The sequence below is a fragment of the Erinaceus europaeus genome, chromosome 7, assembly GCF_950295315.1.
Source record: "Erinaceus europaeus chromosome 7, mEriEur2.1, whole genome shotgun sequence".
Taxonomy (NCBI): Eukaryota; Metazoa; Chordata; class Mammalia; order Eulipotyphla; family Erinaceidae; genus Erinaceus; species Erinaceus europaeus.
Window position 1 is genome coordinate 32,925,470 of NC_080168.1, and position 22,537 is coordinate 32,948,006.

The 22,537-nt window shown below is 40.8% G+C and overlaps 1 protein-coding gene across 1 annotated transcript in view; it reads left to right on the forward strand.

Moving 5' to 3' along the window:
- The window catches only part of ALS2 (alsin Rho guanine nucleotide exchange factor ALS2), a 97,922-nt gene that overhangs the window by 11,809 nt on the left and 63,576 nt on the right, over positions 1-22,537 (forward strand). The window contains exons 2-4 of the mRNA XM_060193494.1: positions 3,599-3,651; positions 5,631-5,785; positions 9,477-10,411. Of these exons, the coding sequence (XP_060049477.1) occupies positions 3,632-3,651; positions 5,631-5,785; positions 9,477-10,411 (1,110 nt within the window). The 5' untranslated portion in view covers positions 3,599-3,631. The remainder of the gene's footprint in view (positions 1-3,598; positions 3,652-5,630; positions 5,786-9,476; positions 10,412-22,537) is intronic.

Sequence of the window (22,537 nt, forward strand, 5' to 3'; positions counted from 1 at the left end):
AGAGGGGGCTTGAACTTGGGTCACTATAGTGTGAGCACTTAACCAGGTGTGCCACTGCCTGCCCCCTTTAAAGGATCCCTACATTGTAAGTAAAACTACATTATCTGCCTTTACATGATAATTTATTCTCCTGTTAAGTGTAGCAGGAGGGTGTGTATCTATTGGGCTCTGAAAGTGGAATCAGTTCACTAAGAACCAACGTTTGTTTTTTTGTTTATTGGGGCAGCTGAGAGTTCAGTTGCATAACATTTTGCTCTGAAACATAGAGTGGTGTACTTCTTTCTGTTTTCACTTACTTTAGACCAGCGCATCACTTAGCTTAACTTAGTTGTGTGCTGCTGAGGCTTGAACCTGAACCCTCACACATGCAAGTCCTGTGTACCACCACTTGGCTATTCACCTGGCTCAATTGGCATACTTTAAAACCAAGCTGGCTTAGTCCTGGGACTCCTAGAATTTAACAGCTGGATGCAGTGTTGAGTGTAATCTACTCATTTTACAGATCCCACTGATTGGTGGGAAGGTCGCTCAAGGCAAGCCTCATGGTCTTTTCTCTCCACTTAAAACTGTTGTTTGTGCAACCTCATGGCGGTTTTTTATCAGGGCTAGTTAATATAAAACAGGTCTAGGGAGACAAATTAACGGGTTACAGAAGAAAATAAGCAGAGTACAGGATCCTGTCCCCAAACAGGAGTGCAGAATCAGAATCTTAAAGTTCACATGGGAAGAAGTACTCCCAGAGGAAGCCCCTGAACTAGGCAATCTTACAAGAAAATGCAAAGCAAAGGAAGAACATACAGAAGTGTAAATGCTATTTGAATGGGCCGAGCAAGTCTTGATTTCATCTATATGTCAAGTCATATTTCCTGGAAATGGATCATAAATATACTGGGAAACATTTTTTAACTTATTTTTTCTGTATGGATACATAATTTAGAAAGAATATTAGATTAAATGGAATTGATAAATGTCACTAAATTTAAGTGTATGAGGTATAACTTATAATTTAAGTTTCCCATATGTAGCTGGAAGACTTTTTTTTAGTTGTGTGTCATTGCTTGTCTCATTGTTTTATTTAAGTTTTGGGTACATATATCTTCTTGGAATAAAACAAAAATTGAATGTCACTAAAATAAAGTAAGAGAGTTCTATAGGGACTGATAAAGATGTCTGTGAAGTTAGTTTGTGTAGCCATTCTAACAAATTGTTGCAAACATTGAGGCTGAAAACAACAGAACTTTAGCTCCCCTGGATACTGCGTTGCACTGTTATGTCCGGATTTGGAACCTTAATACCCTTTGCCATGTAACTTAACATAGTCAGATATCTTTGACATGAGCATGTGACCATCTTTGGGGATCCCGCTGTTCTGCATGCCATACATAACAGTGAAAAATGCAAAGTTGGAGGGCCAGGAGATTGCTCACCTGGTATACAGCACACACTTGCTATGTGCAAGGACCAAGCTTTAGTCCCTAACATCACATGGGAACACTTGCACGGGGGGGGGGGGGGGGGGGGGGGGGATTTTGTCCATGGTGTTGCAGTGCTATGTTGTCCCTCCTCTCTCCCGGAGTGCTTGGGGGGAGGGGGGCCTGGTGAGAGTCACACAGGTGCAGAAGCCCTGGCAGAGATGGGATGGAGAGAAAGACAGGAAAAGTTAGTTGCAGAAGCCGTTTTCAGAATGTGAATTGGATTTGGATTTGGAAAAATGAGTTGTGGTGAGAAATAGGGTGCCAGGTATAACTCACCTTCAAACAACTTGGTATTAGAAATTATCACACTAAAAGATAATAAAAATTGACTGCTTTATTACTTTATCAGAGGATTCTCCATGTCCGTCATCAGCCATCATTTAGTTTACACACAGTGGGTCCACTGCATGAAGTAGAGTTGCTTGAGTACTTCCACATCCTCCCAGAGTAGTTTTCTAGACTTCCCACTGTGTGACATTTACTTTTAATTAAGGAAGTAGTTCATTTTTTTAAAAAAATATTTATTTTATTTATTCCTTTTTGTTGCCCTTGTTTTATTGTAGTTATTATTGTTGTCATTGTTGTTGGGTAGGACAGAGAGAAATGGAGAGAGGAGAGGGAAGACAGAGAGGGGAGAGAAAGATAGACACCTGCAGACTTGCTTCACCGCTTGTGAAGCGACCCCCCTGCAGGTGGGGAGTCAGGACTTGAACCAGGATCCTTACGCGGGTCCTTGTGCTTTGCACCAACTGTGCTTAACCCTCTGCACTACAGCCCGACTCCCGGAAGTAGTTCCTTTTTGATTTCTGATAGATAAGCATAGGTAACACCTTATCTTAGACCTACGTTGAGGTATATGGTATACTGGACATTTTACTAAGTTAATGGCTATCACAGATAAAGCACAGTATCACTTCATCCTCATTAAATCAGCCGTATGAATTAAATCTGTTCAGATGTCTTTTTATTTATAAGGTACCTGGCTTTGAAGGATTTGACATTTTTCTGAAATAAGTTTTAGGTAGAGAGTGGTTTCCTCCAGATAGACAGATGGGAAGCAGTAAGAATTCACAGGCAACCTGGAGTAGGCAGATGGGTCTTACATCACTCCTGCAGGTCTGGGTTGTTTCCAGAAATGGTGGCTATGGACATATTTTTTTTTTGCAAATAAATAAGTAAACAAATAAATCACAGAACTGACCTTATTACTTTTCTAATTCACATGCATTAAACCAAACAGTCTCATTCCCTTTATCTTCATGCCCCTGAAAATGTGGATTTTTGATTGAAGTGCATCAAACATTTCTGTCTGCCTGTTATTTATTTATTTTGCTTGTTTCTTTGTGATAATGGTTTGCAGTACTGTGCATGTCTTAAGGGTAAAATTTTTAAAAATTCATTCTCTTTATTAAATATTGGGTTTTTAAATAAATAGATTTTGACATTTGTACCATAAATTTCATAGATCTCTTTCAGTAAATGCTGACTTTGAGAACATATCAAGTTAAATAAGGGAAGGGGGATGAAAGCCAGGTACAGTGGGTTCATAGTGCCAGCACCAAGCCTCAGTGATAACCTTGGTGGCAAAAAAGAAACAAAAACCAACCATAAAAACTATTTAAACCTGTGATACATTACTGAGATTTTAGAAGTCCCTTTGTCTGTAATTAGTGTTTGTGTCCATGTATTTCAAAAGCATTCAAAAAATAACTTTGATGTGTACTTAATGAATACTTATCACATTGAAATTTGAAATTGAACTTCCTTTCTAGTAATAAAAATGACAAAATCTTGTGCCTGACAAAGGATAGCTCACTTGTAAGTAGGCTTGTCTTTCTTTGACATTATATCTGATGTTCAGTTGACATTTTTACGAGCTCAGTGGGCAGGCTCAGTCTTTGGCAGGCGGAGCATAACATACTTGACATAGTTGGTTGCATATTTATTGCCCAGTGAATGTGCACTTGTTAAAGGACTGCCTTTTTTTGTTTGTTTGTTTGTTTGTTTGGTTTGTTTTTTTCTTTATCTGAAAAGTAAATCAGTAAAGTTTTCTTTCACTGCTCCTTGTGCTTTAATTTTGTTTTACCATTTAGGTCCTCTAAATATACTTTATATCAATACAGGATTATTTGGTGATGGAGTGCTCCCCCTGACCGATGGACTCAAAAAAGAGAAGGTAAAAATATTTCTTCTTTCTACACTTTCTTTTCAGCTGAGCATGGCCTCCAGTTCCACATATGTATTGTTTTTTCTTTTTTTTTTTGTAATATTTATCCATTCCCTTTTGTTGCCCTTGTTGTTTTATTGTTGTAGTTATTATTGTTCTCATTGTTGTTGGATAGGACAGAGAGAAATGGAGAGAGGAGGGGAAAACAGAGGGGGAGAGAAAGATAGACACCTGCAGACCTGCTTCACCACTTGTGAAGTGACTCCCCTGCAAGTGGGGAGCCACATGGGCTTAACCGCTGGACTCCCATATGCATTGTTTCAATTCAGTCTGATTGTATTGCTGCTGTGATTTTTACATAGGAATTTGTGTTGGTTGGCAAGGAGAGGATTCAGTTAAGCTTTGTTACTAGCTCCTTTCTTATGCTTATAATTAGTACAGAATGTATTGATCTTTTAAAAGCCTTTGAAGCTACTTTTTCTCACAAATAACTTCACCTTTTCAGAAGTAGCCTTATTAGTAATTTAATCATCTTCTTTCCTTAAGAAGCGAGTCATGGGGGGTTGGATGATAGTGCAGAGGGCTAAGTGCACATGGGTGAAGCACAAGGACTGGCGCAGGATCCCAGTTCGAGCCCCCAGCTCCCATCTGCGGGGGGGGGTCACTTCACAAGCAGTGAAGCAGGTCTGCAGGTATCTGTCTTTATCTCCCCCTCTCTGTCTTCTCTTCCCCTCTTGATTTCTCTGTCCTATCCAACAAAAATGACAGCAATAACAATAATAATAACAACAGCAACGATAAACAACAAGGGCAACAAAGGGAAGAATATAGCCTCCAGGAGCAGTGGATTCGTAGTGTAGGCACTGAGCCCCAGCAATAACCCTGGATGGTATTTGAAAGGAAATGTAAGTTTGTGGCTTCCCTTCCATAAAACATTGGTTATGACTAATCACAATTTCAAGGAATATTATTTAGTACAAACAGAGATAGTCCTAAGTATTACAAAATAAAACCAAGACACTTTCTGTATTCATTAAAATACTGGTATCAGTACTGGGAGGAGAGGGGAAGACATTTTAAAAGGCATTATTATTAGCAACAGGTAAGGAGATTGGAGCCTGGGAAAATGGGTATCTCACCATGCAGAGAGCCCTAGGCTTGGCTCTGACCACTAGCTCCTACCCCCCCCACACGCCCCTACCCCCCCCCCCCCCACTGAAATTCCTGTGTCTCACTCACTACAGAGGAGTACCAAAGGTAATCCCCTAGATGGCGGAGTAGTGTTTGGTATTTCTCCCCCTCTCCCAACCCCTTAAAAGGCAGAATAAAAATTGGGTCAGGCTGGCAATTCAGTTTTAAAGGAATTATATGAATCCCTGGCTTTGTTCCTTGGCATTTCAGGGAAAAGAGAAATCAAGAAAGTTTTGTGTAAAGCAAATAGGCTGTATTAAAGGCACTTTGTTGAAAGGGGTGGCGGTTAGGATATAGTCACTATCATCCAGTTTTGTGTTCTTTGAACCAAAGTCACCTGGTATATAGAAGTCCTTGGCTGAAATGTGAGCAAAAAACTGAGCTGTTCCTTCAGCTACTCTGAAAAATTTAATTAAGATATAGATTTTATGCCTTTTATCTTTCTCATCAGATGCTTTTTTTTATGAAATTAAAAGCTTAAGTTAGAATCTGGAAATTTTATGCTGCAGAATCATAAAACATCAGGAAAATAGCGCAGGTTTTGTTTGCTTCTTAGAGATAAGTTACTTGGGGGTTTGTATTATCTTCAAAGAGCCTTCTATGTAAACATTTGTTTTATCTCCGCCTCTTTATCATAACCAAAGCATAAAATCAGATATTAGTTTAAAAATCCTGAGCCTATGTGCTGATTATTAAAGGTGTAAATCTTAAGGAAGCATTAGGAACAAAAGGTCTGGTTCTGAATCGCAGGAGCTACTAAGTTTTTTTTTTTTTTTTTCTTTTCTTGATGTTTGAAGCTCAACAGAGGCAGAAGGATCCAAAGAAAGAGGCCTGGTCTGTATCTGGCAGGCAGGATCCCATTCCCTAACACCAGAGAGATTGCCAGGTTGGGGAGGAAAGACCGTTCTACAAGCAGCCCTTGGAGTGAAACACGGAGTTCTGCTGACTGAAGGTATAGAGAAGAATGGTGTCACAGACGCTGACTTCAGCCCTAACAAGTGCCTGAGGAGGCACATGCAAGTGAGAATTACTGAAAAGGAAGCATCGTCCATGGACTTTGCTGGACTGTATATATATATATTTTTTTCTTCAGAAATTGTCTTAATTCTCAGATTTAAGATATACTGGGATAAGACGGAAATTTACAGTTTTAAAATGTAGTAGTGATAAGCACATGAAAATTAACTTTTTAAAAAGATGACCTGCTCAGGGACTGTTAACTGTTTCTCTTATTACATGTCTCAGAATAAAATGTTAACAGCAATGTTTACTAAGTAGTTTCATGTGCTAGGCGATATGTAAAACACTTCGTATTTGTTGGGTCATATCACACTGAGGTGTATTTTTATTTGTTTTTTCAGAGGTAGAAAGGGACTGAAAGAAACCACAGCACCAAAGCTTCCTTTAATATTGCCCATGTGGCAAAGTAGCACATTATCTGGTTTATTAACTTTTTTTATTAGTGATTTAATATTGATTTATAAGATAACAGGTATAATTGAATACATTTTCCACCACCAGAATTCTGTGTCCCCATTCCCTCCACTGGAAACTGCAGGAGTTCTCTCTAGATTACAGATATGGGTTGATTATTATTTCTATACTATCTCTATATTTTTATGTATTTGCCCATTTTTTTCTATGGTCCTGTCTTCCTTTCTAAGTCAGGTTTACTACTTCTGAGTGTCCACACACCCCCTCTTTTTTTTTTTTATTTTCCTAGTCCTCCTTTTCTCTCTCTGCATCCTGATGGAATTAGAGTTCGGACTCCTCTGGTCATCTTCCCCTGACATTTACACCCCTGGGAGTAAATTCTTCTTGGGGTGTAGAAGATAGAAAGTCTGGCTTCTGTAATTGCTTCTGTGCCGGACACGGACATTGATAGGTCGATCCATACCCCCAACCTGTTTCTACTTCTCCCTACTGGATAGGTGAGGTTCCGGGACACACTGGTGAGGCCATCTGCCCAGGGAGTTCAGGATGAAATCACTGTAACACCTGTAACTTGGTGGCTGTGGCTTAGTGAGTTTCTGGAGAGATCCTGATTGAATTTTGCTGAGTTTTCAGGTGATTTTTCATTGTTTTTCTTTTTTCTTTTTTTTTTTTTTTCTTCCAGGGTTATTGCTGGGCTCGGTGCCTGCACCATGAATCCACCGCTTCTGGAGGCCATTTCCCCCCCTTTTTGTTGCCCTAGTTGTTGCAGCCTCGTTGCGGTTATTATTGCCATTGTTGACGTTGCTTTGTTGTTGGATAGGACAGAGAGAAATGGAGAGAGGAGGGGAAGACAGAGAGAGAGGGGAGAGAAAGATAGACACCTGCAGACCTGCTTCACCGCCCGTGAAGCGACTCCCCTGCAGGTGGGGAGCCGGGGTCTTGAACCGGGATCCTTACGCCGGTCCCTGCACTTTGCGCCACGTGCGCTTAACCCACTGAGCCACCGCCCGACTCCCTGTTTTTCTTTCTTTTTTTTTTTCCCCCTTAATGAGAGAGAGATATATAGAAAGACCAGATCACTGTTCAGCTCTGGCTTATGGTGGTTCTGAGCCTTGAATCTGAGACCTTGGAGCCTCAGACCCAAAAGTCTTTGCATAACCATTATGCAGTCTCCACAGTCCGAGTAGCACATTATCCAGCTGAGCTATTTCTTTTTAATTAATCTTTTAAAAATATTTTTATTTTATTTTAATATCTTTTAAATTAATCTTTTTAAAAATATTTATTCCCACTGCAACAAGGCTGCAACAACTAGGGCAACAAAAAGGGGGAAAAATGGCCTCCAGGAGCGGTGGATTCATGGTGCAGGCACCGAGCCCAGCAATAACCCTGGAGGAAAAAAAAAAAGTTTATTCCCTTTTTGTTGTCTTTGTTTTATTGTTGTAGTTATTCTTATTGTTGTCATTGTTGAATAGGACAGGGAGAAATGGAGGGAGGAGGGGAAGACAGAGAGGGGGAGAGAAAGATAGACACCTGCAGACCTGCTTCACCTGTGAAGCGACCCCCCTGCAGTTGAGGAGCTGGGGCTTGAACCGGGATCCTGACGCTGGTCCTTGCGCTTTGCACCACCTATGCTTAACCCACTGTGCTACAGCCAGACTCCCCCAGCTGAGCTATTTTACGGGCTTTCCCCCTGCCGTTTCTGATAGAAATGTGGGAGGGAGGAGGAAAAAAAAAAAAAGACACCTGCAGCATTATTCATCTGCTCATGAAGCTTCCCCCACTGCAGGTAGGGGACCAGGGGCTTGAATCCAAGTCCTCAGGTGTAGGTAATGTGTGTTTTCTACCAGGTGCACCACTACCTGGACCCTTTTTTGAGTCTTTACAACCATCTGAAGAAGTAGCTATCATTCTTATCCTCCACTCACACACAGGAAGCAGAAGGCCAGGGGGGGTTAAAGCATACAACTATCAGAGTGTCACAGTTAGGAGTGGGATCCACCCCTGGTTTGAGCCCCTGGCTCCCCACCTGCAGGGGAGTCCTTTCACAGGCGGTGAAGCAGGTCTGCAGGTGTCTTTCTCTTCCTCTCTCTGTCTTCCCCTCCTCTCTCCATTTCTCTCTGTCCTATCTAACAATGATGACATCAATAACAACAACAATAATAAAACAACAATAAAAAGACAGCAAGGGCAACAAAAGGGAAAATAAATAAAATTAAATTAAAAAAAGAAAGTCTTTTTAAAAAAAATAAAAGTAGGATCAAGTGAATTTGCTGCAAAGCCTGCCTTTTAAGCTGCTCAGCTGCCCTGATTCAAGGCATAAGTACAGCTCATAAGGACATATAACAGAATCTGTAAGTCTAACATATATTGAAATGTCAGCTGTAATTTGTCTAAAGAATTGCCTCTAATTTTGGTGGCAGTTTACAAATTCAGTCAAGGCAAATGGGATTTGGGCCAGGATGGCCATTAGGTTATTACCCATTGTGTACTCAGCTCACTGCTGCTCTTCATAATCCAGAGCTAACCAGTTACCCTGACAAGTTCATTTACTTTTTGCTTTCCTCACTTTGTTGTGATTTGCTTTTCACAAATGGCACCTCAGTAGGGGCATATAGTATACAGTGTCACACACACACACACACACACACACACACACACACACACACTCTACAAGAAGATAGCCTTGTATTTTAACCTTGGTGTTTCCTACATAATGTAGCAGAAAGAATGACCATTAGTAGCATATGCATACTAGAAGTTTCTAGGTTGAGGAAAAAGAAAAGTTATTATAGCCTTTAGTACTCCTTGCAATTTGTAGAAATTCTTACTGTATTTCAGGACATTAAACGATTAATTATAAAAGATGAATAAATGTGTAATTGACTTTTGAAAAATTGGAGTTTTTGGAGGCCAGGTGGTGGTGCACACATTATAGTGCACGAGGACCCAGGTTCAAGCCCCTGGTTCCCACCTGCATGGGGAAAGCTTCACGAGTGGTGAAGCAAGGCTGCAGGTGTCTCTCTATCTCCCCTTCTCCTCTCAACTTCTCTGTGTCTATCCAATAATAAATAAAAATATTAAAAGAAAAATTGGGTCTTTTGAAAAGATGCCTGTTTTGTTAAATCTAGAAAGGATTACAAATTTGCTGATAAAACTCTTGATTCCAGTTCAATAGCTGTCCCCCCCTTTTGTCTTTTAATATTCAGATGGTGAAGTCTACAGCTTTGGGGAACTCCCCTGGAGAAGTGAACCAGCAGAGATCTGTACAGGCAAGCCCATTCTAGAAAATGCCCTGGCTGGGCAACACGTCATCACTGTGGCCACAGGGAGTTTCCACACTGGAGCAGTGACAGAAAGCGGTGTCGTGTACATGTGGGGGGATAACTCCGCAGGCCAGTGTGCGGTGGCCGACCAGCGCTACGTTCCAGAGCCGAGTCCCATTAGTATTTCCGACTCTGAGACCAGTCCTCTGTTAGCTGTCAGGATTTTGCAGTTGGCCTGTGGTGAGGAGCACACTCTGGCATTGTCACTCAGCAGAGAGATTTGGGCATGGGGTACCGGCTGTCAGTTGGGGCTCATTACCAGTACCTTCCCAGTGACAAAACCACAAAAGGTCGAACATCTTGCCGGCAGAGTAGTGCTGCAAGTTGCCTGTGGTGCGTTCCACAGCTTAGCTCTTGTCCAGTGCCTCCCTTCTCAGGATCGGAAGCCAGTCCCAGAGAGATGCAACCAGTGCAGCCAGCTCTTAATTACCATGACTGACAAAGAAGACCATGTGATTATATCTGACAGTCACTGTTGCCCACTGGGTATAACTCTGTCAGAATCTCAGGCGGAAAACCAGGCCAGCACTGGCATCAGCCCCTCCGCTGACACCCTTTCAAGTCAGGGAGAAGTGTTTGACAACACGCTTGTAGATGACCAGCCTGTTGCTGCTGACCGGAAGGTTGAAAATGGTCAGACGACAAGCAGTGATGCCATTTTCTCCCAACAAGACATCAAGGGAGCAACTGAAATTCCTTCAGCCCGAAATACACCATCGCACCTTGACACTCAGACAGTCACTGAAGGTGCACAGAAACCGTCCAGTCAGTCCGTAAGAGAGAACACAGAGAAGGAAGAAAAGTCAGTGTCATCACAGGTACCTGTTTCATTTTATAACATAAAGATGCTGCTAGACTTCAGTTACATGAGCTTTCTTTAAAAACTTGAAAATGGGGAGTCGGGCTGTAGCGCAGTGAGTTAAGCACAGGTGGCGCAAAGCACAAGGACCGGCATAAGGATCCCGGTTCGAACCCCGGCTCCCCACCTGCAGGGGAGTCGCTTCATAGGCGGTGAAGCAGGTCTGCAGGTGTCTATCTTTCTCTCCCCCTGTCTGTCTTCCCCTCCTCTCTCCATTTCTCTCTGTCCTATCCAACAACAACAACAATAATAACTACAACAATAAAACAATAAGGGCAACAAAAGGGAATAAATAAATAAAATAAAAAATATTAAAAAAAACTTGAAAATGCAGAAGACTTCGTAGTAGCATTTTTTAACTTTAATTTTGAGCTTGACTGTAAAACCAACTCATGCAAGCCTAGATAAGGAAAAAACTGAGTTAATTAAAAGTTATTATTTGTCTAACTTCTGACCCTTTGATAAAGGTTGTGCTGGATTTGACAAGTAGCACAATCCCATTACTTTCCCAGTCCTTTTTCTTTTTTTAAAAATTTATTTTATTTCATTTTTTTATTATCTTTATTTATTAGATAGAAACAGCCAGAAATCGAGAGGGAAGGAGGAAATAGAGAGACCTGCAGCCCTGCTTCACCACTCGCAAAGCTTTCCCCTTACAGGTAGGGCCCAGGGAGTCGAACCCGGGTCCTTTCACACTGTAACATGTCGCTCAACTAGGTGTGCCACCACTCAGCCCCTCCCAGTCCTTTTTCTTCCCACTCTGGTGGCCCCTGAATAGCTTCCTCTGATCTAACTAACTATTCACAAAGGTTTCTAACTAACTATTCACAAAGGTTTCTCTGACTTGTATTCGTAATTGACCAGGTTCTTTAAAGAAAAGTCTGTTCCTTCTCTACCAGGAACAGTGACTATATGGTAGATCCCTCAATGGTATACAGACTTTGAAAAATGTACTGGCATTTGGTGTTGTTTGGGTCTTTTTCTTTTTTCCTTTTTTTTTTTTTTCTCCCAGATATACCTATGGTCTTAGCTGGGCTTTATTTGGAAGGGTGTGTTTACTGTTTCATCTTACTTTAACTGCTGTCATTCTGAAAACTTGTAAATGGAGAAGAGCTACCAGTAGAATAGTGAAGTTTGAGTTTTCCTACTAAAAACAGGTTGTTTTAAGAAGATAATCAGCCCTTTAATCATAGTGTAAGCCTTTAAGTTTTGCTTTTACCACAAGTCTAAGAAAGAAAAACCAAGAACTGTTTTCTCCGGCTTTTGAAACCACATGACTTCTTGGCTCTTTACTCATATTGTTTATTAAATAAGCGAGGGCATGGCTTATTTAATTTTTGGTGATTGAATATTGATTTATAGAATTATAAGATAACAGTGGTATAAATCCACATCTTCCCAATCACCAGAGTTCTATGTCCCCATCCCCTCCATTGGAAACTGTAATACCTCTCCCAAGATCACAGATATGGGTTGGCTATTCTTTTTATAACTACCTATTTATATATATTTGCCCCTTTTTTTCCCTATAGTCCTGCCTTATCTTTCTTTCTAAGTTACACCTACTACTTCTGAGTGTCCCCCCACCCCACCCCCTCGTATGTCTTCCTTCTTCTCTCTCCGGGTCCTGATAGTGTTGGAGTTTAGGACCCTCTGGTGATCTTCCCCTAAGCTTTATCCCTCTATGACTGTAGACCAAAATTCTTTATGGGGAGTAGAAGGTGGGAGGTCTGGCTTCTGTAATTGCTTTTCCACTGGACATGGATGTTGGCAGGTGGAGCCATACCTCCCAGCCAGTTTCTGTCTTTCCCTGGTGGAGCAGGGCTCTGGAGAGGTGGGGTTCTAGGACATATTGGTGAGGCCGTCTGCCCAGGGAGTTCAGGATGGAATAATAGTAGCATTTGCAACTTGGTGACTGAAATGCAGTGATAAAAAGCAGCACAAAATAATTAATGAGCAGGAACCATAAAGTAGGAATAGAGCATATGGGAATAGTAATTTTAGGTTATATAGAAGCTAGCAAGTCTATTTTTGGTAGAGTAGGATGACCCATCCTTTCTTAGGAGAGTAGGGCAGTCCAGACCATTGCTAGTTCATAGTGAGGGTACAGTCCTGAAGAAGCCCACAAGCAGGCTTATAATGACATTCCTGATGGAATGGCTTCTTTTTTAGATGATTTTTATTTCACTACTAACTGACTACTCTGGATATTTGATTTAACTAGAAAAGACTTTTAATCTAAATAAGATAATTTAATAGAAAACATATTTGTACATGCTTATAAAACATGTAACTTTAAAAAAATTATTAGTGGCTTACTATTGATTTACATAATCAGATATAACAGGTATAATTCCACACCATTACCACCACCAGAGCTCTGTGTCCCCATTCCCTCCCTTGGAGGCTACAGTAGATCTCCCAAGGCCACAGACAGGGGTTGACTATTATTTGTATAACTATCTCTATTTTTATACATTTGCCCCCCTTTTTTTTTATGACCCCCGTCTTCTCTTCCTTTCCAAGTCACACCTACACCTATCACTACTTCTGATTGTCCTTCCTTTTTTCCTTTTCTCTCTCTGGGTCCTGATGGAGTTTTTAAAGTTGCTCTGAAGTTTAAGAGATTATTATATATATTGCTTGATTATTCTCATCACTCATGCTTCATTTTCCTTGAGACAGGCTTATTTTGTTAGACATATGAAGTTTTTGTTATCTTAAAATTTAACCCAATTTTATAAATAGGGTTTCAATCATATCGTTAATTCATGAGGCTATTTTTTTAAATTTCTTTATTAGGAAATTAATGTTTTACATTCGACAGTAAATACAATAGTTTCTACATACATAACATTTCTCAGTTTTCCATATAATAATACAACCCCCATGAGGTCCTCTGTCATCCTTTTTGGACCCCCACCCTCCACCCAGAGTCTTTTATTTTGGTGCAATACGCCAGTTCCAGTTCAGGTTCTACTTGTGTTTTCTCTTCTGATCTTGTTTTTCAACTTCTGACTGAGAGTGAGATCATCCCATATTCATCCTTCTGTTTCTGACTTATTTCACATAACATGAATTTTTAAAGGTCCATCCAAGATCTGCTGAAAACGGTGAAGTCACCATTTTTTACAGCTGAGTAGTATTCCATTGTGTATATAGACCACAGCTTGCCCAGTCACTCATCTGTTGTTGGACACCTGGGTTGCTTCCAGGTTTTGGCTATTACAAATTGTGCTGCCAAGAACATATGTGAACACAGATCTTTTTGGATGGGTGTGTTGGGTTCCTTAGGATATATCCCCAGGAGAGGAATTGCAGGGTCATTAGGGTAGGTCCATTTCTAGCCTTCTGAGAGTTCTCCAGACTTCTCCACAGAGGTTAGATCAATTGACATTCCCACCAGCAGTGCAGGAGGGTTCATGAAGCATTTTTATAGTTTAGGACACTTTTTTTTTTCTCTTTTGGGCAGGTAGAACTGAAAGAGCATCTCACACTTATAAAATAAAACATAGTATTTGGTAATGAAACCTCAGTCTCCCTAGAATTTTATGGACTGTTCCCTTTTTTTAATTGTATATAAATCTCTGAATTGAAGCAGCACATGCAAAAACATCATCAAATACACACAGGTTTACAGCCTAGTCTGTAACACAGGCACAGCCTCTCATTGCCCCTCAGTTGGTGTCTAGGAGACACACCAGGACTCAGTCCCCTTCATTTGTCCCTTTTCCTCTTTCCCCAGAGTCCTTTGCTTCCGTGTGATACACCACACCCTAGACTGCTCCTTTTAAATTTATATCTTTTGACAAAATTTCTGGCCGTGTATTTTTGTTTTGTTTATTCAAGATGTTTTTAAATATAGTCAAGTAGGGTAGCCAGTTCGGAACAGTAGATTGAAAGTTCCTACGAGTTAGAGGTTTTCTGAAAATATTTTTATTCCAACTTCTGCACCCCATAATGATCCTGGGTCCATACTCCCAGAAGGATGAAGAATAGGGAAGCTTTCAGGGGGTGGGGAAGTGAAATAGGGAGTTCTGGTGTTTGGAATTCTGTGGAATTTCACCCCTCTTATCCTATGGTCTTGTCAATATCTACATTTTATAAGTTAAAAAAAATTTTATGGCAGAGTTCTGCAGAATGGTAGGACTTGAGGAGTATAGCCACATAGGATGCATGTGAGTCACCATACCTTTACCAAAGTTCTATTCCCCAGTGTAACCATACAAGGGAAGTTTTATTATGCCTTTTCCTTTATTAGTCAGCCCAAATACTGACCTTACTCCTATTATGAATGTTTATAAACAAAGGGTAGAACTACTTATATTAGTTCTTTCACAGGTCAGGTTATTATGAGACCTAACAATTGGAAGTAAGGAGCTTTTTATCTTGTTTTTTTCAATACTTTATTTTTTTGAGAGAGATGGGGGGGGAGGAGAGGGAGAGAGAAATACACAGAGAGAAACACCAGAACACTGCTCAGCTCTGGCTTACAGTGGTATGGGGGATTGAACCTGGGACTTTAGAACCTCAGGCATGAGAGTCTGTTTACATAACCATTATGTTATCTCCCCCACCCCCTTTTTTTTTTTTTTCTTATTTAGCTAAGAGTGAGTCAGTCAGAGAGAGCATGTTAGTCAGAGAGGAGAGAGACCACAGGACCTTGGCTCCACCTCTCATACAACTTCTGTGCAGGTGCTGCCAAGTGGTGATGGGGGTTCGAACCTGAGGCTTCTCTCATGGTAAAGCATGTGCTGTGCCGCCTGAGCTGTCTCTCAGCCCCTCGCCTCTTGTTTATATGCTATATTTATTGATGTATTTATTGCCAGCGTGCTGCTTGGCTCTGGCATATGGTGGTACCAGGGATTGAACCCAGGATCTCAAAGCTTTTTGTATAACCATTATGCTATCTCCCTGCTTCTCTTTGTTGACTTTCAAAGACTCAGTCGCATAGAAATAGTTCTTCTAATTTTAGCATTTGATTCAACAAAATGTAACTGAATGCCTTCTAGATGTTAGAAACTGTGGTAGGCAACAGGGATTACTTCCTTTTTAATATTTATTTATTATTGGATAGAGACACAGAAATTGAGAGTGGCAGGGGAGATACAGAGGGAAAGAGACAGAGACACCTGTAGACCTGCTTCACCACCCATGAAATTTTCCCCTTGCAGATAGGAAGTAGGGACTTGAACCTGGGTCCTCGCACAATGTAGTGTTTGCGTTTAACCTGGTATGCCACCACCTGTCCTCAGGACTTACTTCTTTTATAAAAATCAGAAACCAACCTTTAAAAAAAAAACAAAACTTTTTGGTTTGATTTTTTTTTTTAACATTTTTGTTTATTTATTTATTTTTAAATATTCCCTTTTGTTGCCCTTGTTTTATTGTTGTAGTTACTATTGTAGTCGTGATTGATGTTGTCATTGTTGGATAAGACAGAGAGAAATGGAGAGAGATGGGGAAGACAGAAAGGGGGAGAGAAAGATAGACACCTGCAGACCTACTTCACCACTTGTGAAGCAACTGCACTGCAGGTAGGATCCTTCCCTGGTTCTTGTGCTTTGCGCCACCTGCGCTTAACCCGCCGCACTACTTCCCAACTCCCAAGATTTGGTTTATTTATTAATGAGAAAGATAGGAAAAGAGGGAGAGAGAGAGAGAGAGAGAAGGAACCAGACATGATTCTGGTACATGTGCTGCCAGGGATTGGACTCAGGACCTCCCAGACCACTGATTTTTTTTTTTTAATTTTTAAATTATCTTTATTTATTTATTGGATAGAGACAGCCAGAAATTGAGAGGAAGGGGAAGATAGAGAGGGAGAGAAATAGAGAGATACCTGTAGCCCTGCTTCACCACTTGCAAAGCTTTCCCTCCATAGGTGGGAACCGGAGGCTCGAACCTGGATCCTTGCGCACTGTAGCGTGCGCTCAACCAGGTGCACCACCACTCCATTGGTTCTATTTTCAATTAGGACAATGGAATGCATCCTCTGCAATTTTGGGGTTGCACAGAAGGCAGATTTTTTTATTGTGAGATATATAGATAAACCGAAAAGGTTTCTTTTTCTTTTTTCACCAGAGCACTGCTCAGCTCTGCCATATGGTGTTACAGTGACACTGGGTATTGAACCTAGTACATTTAGTGAGTCAGACATGGAAGTCTTTCTGTATAACCACCATCTGAGCTAGCTTTCCAGCTGCCCCCCCCCCAAGGTCTCCTTTTAATAGACTTATTAATAAGGATGTTAATGACTTTGTTTTAATAAGCACTGGTGCTTAACGACTTGGAGTGAGGCAACTGATTTTGCACTAAGACTTTAGCTTGATTTTCTAATATAGCTATGAATTTCTAAGAGTGTTGATGCCAGATGGTTAATCATTAACCCACTGCATTTGCTCTCCTGCTGAAGAGAGCAAAGGTAATCCTTCCGTTTACTTTCCCCCTGGGCCATTCACAAGACCATAGGAGAGTTTGAATGAGGGAATATAATTAGGAAGCCAGCAGGTCAGAGGTAGCTTGTTTTTCTACGTACAAAGGCTAGGTCTGAATTTCGACTTACAAAACATGTTGAGAAAAGCTTTGCCTTTTCAACACATGTATATTTTTTGTATTAACATTCTGTGATGTTTTTCTATATCTTTAATTATTTCTTTATATTTTGCTTATTTTTAATTATGATAGAGATAGGTAGAAACAGGGAGAAAGAAGGGGGAAAAAGAGGGAGTCAGGAGGTAGCTCAGTGGGTTAAGTGCATGTAACACGAAACGCAAGGACTGGCATAAGGATCCCGGTTCAAGCCCCCAGCCCCCACCTGTAGGGGGGGTTCACTTCACAAGCAGTGAAGCAGGTCTGAAGGTGTCTATGTTTCTCTCCCCGTCTCTGTCTTCCCCTCCTTTCTCCATTTCTCTCTGTCCTATCCAACAATGACAACATCAGTAACAACAATAACTACAACGACAATAAAAAAAAAAAGGAGGGGGAAGAAAGGAAACACCTGCAGCCTGCTCTTTTGCTTGTAAAATTTCCCCTTGCAGGTGGGGACTGGGGCTTTAACCTAGATCTTCAGGCCTGGTAACTTCTGCATTATCCCAGCTGTGCCACCACCCAGCCCCATTTTCTTCTATGATCAGTCATCAAACGTGTACACAGTGCCCCTCACATTAAAGGCTGCTCTTTTCCCCTTCCTCCCCCTCTTGCATGCTTAATTTCATAAGAGAAACTGTAACTTGTTTTTATTTAATTTAAAAATTGTATGGATTTATTTACTTATTTCATGAAGGACAGAGAGGTAGGCTGGCAGACTGTCCCAGGAGAGCTGGAGATTCTATCCAGAACCTCAGGCATTCAAATTCTCCACTGGACCTGCTGACCTTCTTTCTCCCCAGCTATGGGAGCTTGTTATTAAAATATCATGGGTGGGGCCCAGAAGGTAGCACAGTGGGTAGTGTTGGACTTATAGGCACGAGGTCCTGAGTTTGTCCCTGGCATCACATATGCCAGAGTGGTGCTTTGGTTCTCTCTCTTTTAATAAATAATCAAATCTTTTTTTTTTTTTCCATGTGGCAATATTTTATAATAATAGAAAGCTGGAAATACCACAGGCTGGCAAACAATGTGACACACAATCTTGGTAGGAGGGAGAGTCAGAGGGCAAGTATGGCTGAGGGTACACTAAGAGCCTTTCAGTGGGCTGCTGAATGGACTGGATCTGCTGTTTCAGCTGAGTCTTCCTCGGTGGTGACAGAACAAGCAGTGGTGGGCCTGGAGACCCCACAGGCTCATCCTAGGTCCTGCTTGGAGCGCATGAGCACAGAGGGCACGTTCTTGTCTTCACACAGCAGGGGGAGGTGCAGGATGAGTTCCAGGGGCTCAGCATTGACAGCATCACAATGAACTCAGATGCCTCTGTTGAGAGTTTTCCAGGCCTCGTTGGCTCTCCTTTCTGCAGCTGCTTGTAGTTGCATAACTGCTGAACAGGCCTAGGAGTTTCTTGGGCCTTTTGAATTTACATCAGCCTCAGTCATGGTGGCCATCCTGTGATCTCATCCCTCTCCAGGAAGCACAGCCGCCTTTGGAGTAGGAGAGACAGACTCTTAATGAGAGCCGCACAGAAAACGGAGTAGAAATCTAATTAAATTAAATGTTTTGATAAATAAACACACCAGGGAAACATGTAGTACTGAAAGAAATAATTTTTTATAAGAAACTGTATTTGAATGCACAAGGACCCAGGTTCAAGTCCCCAGTCCCCACCTGCGGGGGAAAGCTTCACCAGTGGTGAAGCAGTGCTGCAGGTGTCTCTTTGTCTCTCTTCCTCGCTATCCCACCCTTCCCTCTCGACTTCTGGCTGTCTCTATCCAATAAATAAATAAAATAATTAAAATTATTTGAAGACACTATCTGGAGTATCTGTTTCTGAAGAAGTGCAAATCTATATTTCGGATGGGTATCTTTACAGCACACATGAAGAGATTCTTTTATTTATTTATTTAATTTATTGGGGGTATTAATGTTTTACATTCGACAATAAATACAGTGTTTGTACATGCATAACATTTCCCAGTTTTCCATATAACAATACAACTCACATGAGATCCTCTGTCATCCTTTTTGGACCTGTATTCTCCCCCACACACACCCCAGAGTCTTTTACTTTGGTGCAATACGCCAATTCCAGTTGAAGTTCTACTTGTGTTTTCTCTTCTTACCGTGATTTTCAACTTCTGCCTGAGAGTGAGATCATCTCATATGCATCCTTCTGTTTCTGACTTACGTCACTTAAAATGAATTTTTCAAGGTCCATCCAAGATTGGCTGAAAATGGTGAAGTTTCCATTTTTAATAGCTGAGTAGTATTCCATTGTGTATATAGACCATAACTTGCTCAGCCACTTCTCTGTTGTTGGACACGTGGGTTGCTTCCAGGTTTTGACCATTACAAATTGTGCTGCCAAGAACATATGTATACACAGATCTTTTTGGATGGGTGTGTAGGGTTCCTTAGGATATATCCCCAAGAGAGGAATTGCAGGATCATAGGGTAGGTCCATTTCTAGCCTTCTGAGAGTTCTCCAGACTGTTCTCCACAGAGGTTGGACCCATTGACATTCCCACCAGCAGTGCAGGAGAGTTCCTTTGACCCCACAACCTCTCCATCATTTACTGCTGTTACCTTTTCTGATGTATGACATTCTCACAGGAGGGAACTGGTATCTCATTGTCTTTATTTACATTTCTCTGACAAAGACTTGGAGCATTTTTTCATGTATTTATCAGCCTTTTGGATCTCTTCTGTGGTGAATATTCTGTCCATGTCCTCCCCACATTTTTGGATGAGGTTATTTGTTTTCTTGTTGTTGAGTTTGGCAACAAACTCAATATAAATCTGTTATTAGCCTCTTGTCTGATATATGGCATGTAAAGATCTTCTCCCATTCTGTGAGGAGTCTCTTGGTTTGGGTATTGGTTTCTTCTGCTGTGAAGAAGCTTTTTAATTTGATGAAGTATCTGATAGTTTGTGTTCTAGCATCCAAGTCCTTGATCCACTTGAAATTTACTTTTGTATTTGGTGAAATATAGTGGTTCAGTTTCATTCTTCTGCATGTTTCGACCCATTGTTTCCAACACCATTTGTTGATGACGCTCTGCTCTCCCCATTTAATAGTCTGGGCACCTTTGTCAAAGATTAGATGTCCATAGGTGTGGGGCTTACTTCTGGGCTCTCAGTTCTATTCCACTGGTCAGTGCAGCTATTCCAGTACCAAGCAGTTTTGATGACAATGGCCCTATAATACAGTTTGGGATCTGGGAGGGTGATGCGTCCGGTTCTGTTTTTTCTTCTCAAGATTGTTTTGGCAATTTTAGGACTTTTCTGGTTCCAGATAAACATTTGTAGCATTCATTCTATTCTCCTAAAAAATGGCGTTGGGATATTGATGGGGATAGCATTAAATTTGTAGATAGCTCTGGGTAGTATATTCATTTTGATGATGTTAATTCTTCCAACCCATGAACATGGAATATCTTTCCACTTCTTTGTGTCTTTTTCAATTTCCTTGAGGAGTGACTCATAATTTCCAGTATACAAGTCTTTCACTTCTTTGGTTAGGTTTATTCCTAGATATTGTATTGTTTTTGTTGCTATAGTAAAAGGAATTGATTTCTGGATTTCAAATTCTTCTAACTTAGTGTTTGCATAGAAGAATGCCACTGACTTTTGAATGTTAATTTTGTAGCCTGACACCTTACTGTATTGCCTGATGATTTCCAAAAGCTTCTTGATGGATTCTTTAGGTTTTTCTATGTACATTATCATGTCATCTGCAAATAGGGAGAGTTTGACTTCTTCTCTTGCAATCTGTATGCCTTTAATTCCTTGCTTCTGCCTGATTGCTATGGCAAGAACTTCCAACACTGTGTTGAATAATAATGGTGATAGTGGGCAGCCCTGTCTAGTACCTGATCTGAAGGGAAATGCTTCCAGTTTTTCACCATTGAGTATGATGTTGACTGTAGGCTTGCTATATATAGACTCCACTATCTTCAGGGATTTTCCATCTATTCCCATTTTTTGTAGTGTTTTGATCATGAAAGGATGTTGTATTTTGTCAAAGGCTTTCTCTGCATGTATTGATATGACCATGTGGTTTTTGGTCTTGATTTTGTTGATGTGGTGGATCATGTTGATTGATTTACATATATTAAGTCAACCTTTCATGCCTGGGATAAGCCCCGCTTGGTCATGATGAACAATCTTTTTAAAATACTGCTGTATGGCTAGAATTTTGTTCAATATTTTTGCATCTATGTTCATCAGAGATATTGGTCTGTAGTTTTCTTTTTTGTTTGTGTCCCTGTCTGCTTTTGGTATCAAAGTGATGTTGGCTTCATAGAAACTGGCAGGGAGTATTCCAGTGACTTCAATCTTCTGAAAGACTTTTAAAAGTAGAGGTATTAGTTCTTCTTTGAAGGTTTTGTAGAATTCATTTGTAAAACCATCTGGTCCAGGACTTTTATTTTTGGGGAGATTTTTGATAACTGTTTCAATTTCATTAGCTGTGATGGGCCTGTTCATGTTATCCACTTCCTCTTTACTTAGTTTTGGAAGTTGGTAGGTATCTAGGAAATCGTCCATTTCTTCTAGGTTCTCTAACTTGGTGGCATATAGTTGTTCATAGAAGTCTCGCATGATATGCTGAATTTCTGTGATATCTCCTCTTTCATTTACGATCTGATTTATTTGGGTCTTCTCCCTTTTTTGTTTTGTGAGTCTGGCTAAAGATTTGTCGATTTTGTTCACTCTTTCAAAGAACCAACATTTACTTTCGTTGATTTTCTTATTCTCAATGTTATTGATTTCTGCCCGAACTTTAGTGATTTCTGTCCTCCTGGTTGCTTCAGGGTTCCTTTGTTTTTGTTCTTCTCCTCCTCTTCCCCCTCCTCCCCCTCCTCCTCCTCCTCCTCCTTCTTTTTCTTGATGTGCAATCAGGCTGTTTATTTGCACTTTTTCTTGTTTCCTAATGTGTGCTCGCATGGCTATGAACTTCCCTCTCAGTACTGCCTTAGTTGTGTCCCAAAAGGTGGAAGATCATGCTTCTGTAATAGCTTCCCTGCTGAACATGGGCAATTTTCAGGTCGATCCATACTCCCATCCTGTCTCTTTCTGTGTTGGGTCAGGGCTCTGAGGTAGCAGAGTTCTAGGACACATTGGTAGGGTCCTCTGTCCAGGGATGTCCAGTTGCCATCATGGTGGCATCTGGAACCTGGTGGCTGAATAAGAGTTAACATATAAAGTCAGACATTGGCTTTGATTAATCATGAACCTAAAGACTGGAATATTGCTGATGAAGATTTGGGGTTTCCGTTTTGTAAATAACTAGTAGGTCTTTTTAGGTATATTCCAAAGTCCCATGACTTTATTAGTTTTTGCCTTAGTCAGACCTGTGATATTCAGGTTGTCCCAGGTTATTATCTGGGGAGATGATGTCATGGCTGGAAAAAAGGCTAGAAAGCTGTGTCAGAGAAGAGAGTAGCTCCCAAATATGTGAAAAGTGTATGAATATTGTTGACTGTAAACCCCA